This window comes from Vigna unguiculata, chromosome 2, assembly GCF_037176805.1.
Source record: "Vigna unguiculata cultivar grain cowpea cultivar isolate G323 ecotype 2 chromosome 2, ASM3717680v1, whole genome shotgun sequence".
Lineage (NCBI taxonomy): Eukaryota > Viridiplantae > Streptophyta > Magnoliopsida > Fabales > Fabaceae > Vigna > Vigna unguiculata.
In genome coordinates this window covers 3,596,455-3,603,032 of record NC_140793.1, presented here as the reverse complement: position 1 = coordinate 3,603,032, position 6,578 = coordinate 3,596,455, and the positions used below count along the sequence as shown (strand labels likewise).

The window sequence follows — 6,578 nt, the reverse complement described above, 5'->3', positions numbered from 1 at the left end:
TCTTTATCAACATTTGCTCACATCATCTCAACTAATCGACCAAATACTACCCTTACTCTAACAGTGACATCACAGGATGTTAGATCATACGCTAAATGTTGATATTTACCCAATTATTTCAAAAAGAAACCCTACTATATATACTGTGCCGTTTATATATATTTTTTTCTTAATTTACGACAAGTGTAATACCGTTATCTATTCTATTGAGAATAAAGAAAATAAAGATTGAGATTAATCTCCTTTGTGTATAAATTATTGTGTATAAATTACACAGGGTAATCTATTTATAATAGAGAGGTGTAATTAGAAAGAGTAATTAAAAATAAATAAAGTAAATAGAAGATATTGTGATTAACAATATCTAACACTATCTTAATAATATCAAGTAATATCTAACATATTCCTATCCTACTTTCTCCCATGAAAGTTGAGGTTTAGAGATAATAAAGAAGACTTTTTTTTCTTTTTTGTGTTCTAAAGGTATACGGGACCTTACTAAAAAAGACTCATTGCTTTTGTTTACATTTGTGCAGCTCAGAAAAAAATATCTGAAGGAAAATAAGAGAAAAAATACAAAAGTTTTATTTATTTTGAAACAGGCAGTAGCTAACACTATTCTCAAGATGCATGTGTATTCTACCATAGGAATTTCAAGAAAATACTATTGTTTGTGTCGTTATAATTCAAATTTAATAAAAATGGAAGAGTTTGCAACCATAAAAGACTATTTTCCTGAGATAGAAAAAAGAAGAATGTTTCTACTTTGTTGGTGTCAAAATGAGTGGATTTAATTGAATCATTAGTGATACACGACCAAGATTCCGTCAAAAATTTCTTTCAAGTTCAAATTGCGAACTACAAATAGAGAACATAGAAAAAATAAATGTGATGCAATTTTTTATAAATAGGGAGAACTATAATTTTTTCCAAGACATATTATCCATGTGGTATGTGCAAGGAAACAAATTATTGGAAAAAAAGGCAATTAGAATTGTGAAAAACTACCATGCGAAATTAGAAGAAATTTGGTCAAGTGAAAAAAAAAATGATTCCAACAAAAATTAACACCAAGAAAATGTAATAAAGAATATGATCATTAGCAACAACTTTTCTGTTTCCAAAGGTTCTAGTGATAAAGTGGTGAAAACTATTACTTGGATAGCAATTACAATAATTACATGACTAAAGATGAGAGCACATTTAAGGATGTGAGGACTCCATCAAAATGAAAGTTGCAATGAAAAATGATGTAACCCTCTCTTTTCCCTATAATGCTATAACATGTACACCATTTCTTTTATGTTCTTTGAAATATTGTCAAATAGTAGTATATTAATTAATTGGGTACTTCAGCTTCAAGCAAATAAGAAAGGCACCCTCAGTCTCCATAGTGACCCTGTTCTTGATTTCAACAACAATAATGTATTCCATTCTTATAATGAAAACCATTTCTCTTAGGATGCAAAAGAGTGTACCAATGGTAATACTATGAACTATTAAAGGAAACTGTATGAATTTCAAGTAGGGAACTAAGTTGAGTTGAACTCAATTGAAGTTGAAAACAAAATAACTTATTGTAATTTTTAACTTAACCTGAATTTGAAGTGGATTCTGTTTATAGTTTACTTTGAAAAAAGTGTCAAACATGTTAGCTCAATATGCATTGGAAATTAAAATTGGTTAGTCTTCCAATTGAAGTCCAAACATATCCTTAACAGTTTACTATTAAAGCTACAAGGAAAACTACAATGGAAATAAGACTCAATGGATATTCATAAAATATCTATCAATGTGAAATTACAAGTTAGGTTTTACATGTGCAAATCAACCAATACATTACATGAATGCATATGAAAGCTTTGCATTATGTACACATACGCATGAGTAATTGACAAATTGATACTCAAGCTAAATTTCTTAACATTCTCTCTTGAGAATTTTATCAACTTCTAGTTACTGCAATGGCCAACTGCTTCACTTGTAATTCAGATAATCCTTGTTCCCCTCTAGGCATTAGCTTAGAGGCTACATTTGGATTGGCCTCAAAACTATTCATACATTCTTCATCTTCTTGAGTATCCCTCATGGCATTTTGTTCTTCCTCTTTACTTTTACCCCAAAGTAGAATATAAGTGCCAGAAATAACCAACACTGATCCCGCAACACTGCTCATTGCATGCAGGGATGCATCAGAGGCCATGCAATGTAAAAAAGTGAATGAAACAGAAAAAGAAAAGAGAATGATAATAACCAAAACCAACCTTCCCAAATAAATTTCCTCTTGTAATATAGAGAAATCAAGCACTGCCACAAACATCTGCAGAAGAGGGGTGAATGCTGAAGTGAAAACTGGACCTCTTTGTTTCACACACCACGACATTGCCACATAGCACAAGCCTGATCCAACCAGCCCCTGCCTCCACACAGCTAACTTTTAATGCAAAATTTTGTGTAAATAGTGCAAACTTGTTGTGTATTAAGAAGTGAAGTCAAATTTAACCTTCCGATGACTAATAATATAAGATTTGTATTCACTTATATATTATAAATTTGTTTTATGTCTAATTAGTACGAGACCTTCAACAAAATGTGAATTGAAATTCAAATCTGAGACTAAACTTCATTTTCGTCCCCCAAAATGGATCAAACTAAACTCAAACTAATATAATTGACGATTTTACTTCTAAAAACTTATTTTATAATTTCTTCAATTTTAGACACTAATGAGACTTTCAAGGATTGAAATAATGATTTAGCATTGGATTTCACCGGAAGAAAATGTCTCGTTAATAACCAATTTTAGTGATAAAAGATTATTAGTCACTTTAGTAACTAATTTAGATATTAATTTACAAAATAAAATATTTTTTGTTACTATTATGAATAAAAAATTATAATTGGTCACTCATTAATTAGAGACTAATTTAGAAACCAATTCCTTTGGTAGCTAATGTTGATTGATAAATTTCTTTTAGTAGTTAAAATTATGGTAGTTAAATTTTAGAAATCAATTTAAAGACCAATTATATTTTTTATTTATAATAGTAACTATTTTAGTAACCAACAATTTTTTATTTTGTAAATTGATATCTAAATTGGTCAGTATAATAACTAACAATTTTTTATCACTAAAGTTGGTTCTTAATAAGATATTTTCTTGTTTAAGGTATGTTAACTTCCACGTACATTTCTAAATGTGGAATTATGTGATAAAGGATATGTATACTTACAGAATATACAACAGTGAGAATCTCTAACTTTCCTCTGAGAATCCATTTGGTCTTACTTCTGTCAATGAGCAAAGTTAAAATTGCTGATTGAATGGCAGCAAAAAAGGACAAAAGGGCTGTGCTAGAGTATTGACATGGATACTTTCTGCTAATCCTTGCTTGTATGAGAAACCATGAAGACCACAAGCCACATCCTGCAGTGAGAAGCAGTGAACCTATTATCCATTTCTTTAACTTGGAAGCTGATGGTGTTGTTGTGTCTTTGTCTGCAATGTGCTCTTGTTCTTGCTTGACTATGGGCATTCCTTTGTAAAGGATCAACACCAAAGCTCCACCAATACACACAAAAGTTCCCAAAACCTTTGCCTTAGCACTCACTTTTCTCATGTTTAACTTCTCTATCCTTACAATTTCAAGTTTCAAGATAAAAAGGGTCACAATCACTGTAGCATCTACTGATCTATAAGCACACAAAATTTGCTGCATAAAACTCTCACAAGATAAGACATTTTCTGTGATTTCAATCTTTTAGTTTTAATCAACCAATAAAATACATAATTTTTTGGATGAAGAACAAATGAGGAATAGCAAATCCTTCAACTTCTGTTAGATTTTACTTCATGATAGACTGTTTTTGTTTTGCCACTCTTGTAAATTCTAATTAAACATTTAAAATACTAATTTATTTATAATATTTCAATGAAAGAACTTCTATAAATTTCGTGTTTTGTGTCCAATATTTTAATTTTCGTGATTATAAAACATATTATCATGATATGTATCAATCATATGTATAAGATTAAAAGAATATTCAAATGAAAAATAATAGGATTCAAATTCATTTTGAACTTCTTCTATCAAAAGATTCACTTGATCAATTAAATTAAATTTAGGATTCATATTTTATTTTTCCTTTTAAAACACATACATAGTTCAGAAATGTGTTTAAATGTATTATTTTCTAAGAATTAATACGTTAAAATAAATTATTGGATAGTTTCTTCTTCTACTTCCATGTTTCTTTTTCACGAGAAATTTCCCATTTTGTCCTTGATTATGCAATCCAAAAATAAAAAATGACTTTATAAATTTTCTTTATTGTGTAATTTAGAAGTTATTTTATTTTTAGAAAAGTGATTTTTGGGTCGCATAAAAACCAAAAAAGATTTTCAAATTGTGTATTTTGAAAGTTATTTGTTTTGCCAAAAAATTATTTTTAAATTATACAATCTGAAAATCATTTAACTTTTAGATTGTAAAATCTGAAAGATATTTTTAAATGACAAATTATACAATCTAAAAGTTTTTAAAGAAAAAAAAATGAATTCCGAACTGCATACTCTAAAATTTAAAAAAATTATGAGGTGAAAAAGAACCTATACTATTCATTATTTGTTTTGACTTACCTGAGTGGCAGTGCCATAATAAAGGTAAATACAGGCACCATATTTAGAAATGCACATGAGAAAGTTGTAGATGTATATTCCAGTCCCATAAGAAACAGGTATTGTGTGAAGGTAACCCTGCAAATAAATCAAACAAATTCACAATTTTTTTTTATCAGTATAATATTTCAGCTTCTCCCATTACCACTTTTAGTGGTAAAAAACATAAAATTAACTTCTCATTCATACAAGTTTTTATAGAGAAAAATGTTTTCAAATATATACTATATATAATCTCAAATGTGTATTTTCCAAAATCACTGTCATGTTTACAAATTCATGTGGGGTTCATTGATTTAAAATAAATTCTCTCAAATAAGGAATGAAGCACACACATATTTACTAAAAATAACTTGACACGCACATGTTTAATAAAAGGATGTATTCAAAAAATTAATATTCTCAATGTGTATAGAATGCTTACCCCACAAGAGCACTTATGAAAAGCAGACATATTATGTGACCCTCCAGCTTCCTTTCCCTGTAAAATTAAATCAACAAACAAAATGACTAAATTAGGAATCAATCGTATAAAAGAAATCAATTTTGTTTAGATGGTGTAATTTTGAAGTGAGAAAATAAATGACTTTCAATTTGTAATCCAAAAGCAAAATATAATTTTTAGATTGTGTAATTTAGAAGTTAAAATTAACTTTTGGATTATCCAATCCGAAAATTAAATGACTTCTGAATTGTATAATTTAATTTTTTTTTTAACTTTTTCGAACTTTTTAAAGTTATTTTTAGCTTTCATATTGCACAGACCGAAAGTTCTAAAAATAATTTTTTTAAAAAAAGATAATTTTAAAATTATATAATTGGAAAGTCATTCTTAATTTTCAAATTGTACTATCCGAAGACAAAATAAATAAAAAAATCTAGAGAAAGAAACATATGGAGGTGTAGGAAAAAAATGTCCATATTTAAAATCTCTTTAAACAAATCCTTTTTAAGAACTAAAAGAAAAAATTTTACATTTTTTTTTCTTTTAGATTATTTATTATGAAATTTATTGAAACATCCCTAACAAGCATCTAGTAACCGAGAGAACAAAACCTAAGAGTTGATTGAAGTAAATGGTACCTTTCATAGAAGCAAGCAATAGGTGCTAAGGAAATGGCTGAAGTTGCTTGTCGATATGTTAAGATGGTGAAGTAATCCACTCCTTCATTAAGCACTTTCTTAAGAAATATATTGACAAAAGCCAAAGCTAGGTTAACAATAATCATCACCAAAACGGGCTTCCACATCGTGATTTTTGTTGTTTTACTCTCTTAATTATACTTATCGTTTGTTTAGGTGTTGAAGAATGGGAAGACATGAACGATATCTTGTTCAATATATATATATATATATATATCGAGGAATTAACCCTAAAAAGAGAAGAACAAATCAAAAAGATGTGATATATTCCATTCCAATATTTTTTCCATTTTCTTTTGTTTGGTGGGAATTTTCATGCCATAATCGTTAATCGTCATGTTGATTGACATCACCTTCTCAAACTTTTCATTAGTGGGAACAAACATTGATTTGTAAAATACATTAATCAAATCTCTAAAGCATGCCCACTCGTGTCTTCTCAAAGATATTTGTTTTCTTTCCAATAGGAGATACAAATTATAGGGTATAATCCCTTATGTACTGCCCTACGTATAGGAAATCCTAACTCTATCCTAAAACACTTTTCACCAATTGGAACTTTAATTTCAGTTTATCTCAAGAGTTGAGTCCACATTTGTTAATTTTTTTTATTTCAACTTAAATAATAATAATAATAATATGCCTACAATCTTAACAGCAACAAAATAGTTAATAAAAATCAAATTTACCATTTTTTTTTTTTGGAAATTTAATATAAAATTGAGATAACAAGCTTTTGTTTAAGAAAAATTCATTT

At 28.3% G+C, this 6,578-nt stretch overlaps 1 protein-coding gene across 2 annotated transcripts; it reads right to left on the bottom strand.

Annotated features, from left to right (window-relative positions):
- Positions 1–159: 159 nt before the first annotated feature.
- On the bottom strand, positions 160–5,992 carry LOC114173492 (WAT1-related protein At3g30340-like). Of its 2 annotated transcripts, XM_028057941.2 has the most exons (7): positions 5,762–5,992; positions 5,103–5,159; positions 4,640–4,756; positions 3,376–3,636; positions 3,234–3,291; positions 2,265–2,416; positions 160–2,168 (listed from the first exon to the last, which is right to left on the bottom strand). In XM_028057941.2, exons 1-7 carry the CDS (start codon positions 5,926–5,928, stop codon positions 1,946–1,948), a joined length of 1,035 nt encoding a protein of 344 aa, XP_027913742.2. In that variant the 5' UTR covers positions 5,929–5,992; the 3' UTR covers positions 160–1,945. The 2 variants fall into 2 exon arrangements, with proteins under 2 accessions (XP_027913742.2, XP_027913741.2); XM_028057940.2 differs by having other exon boundaries at positions 166–2,168; positions 3,234–3,636.
- Between the last annotated feature and the right edge of the window lie 586 nt (positions 5,993–6,578).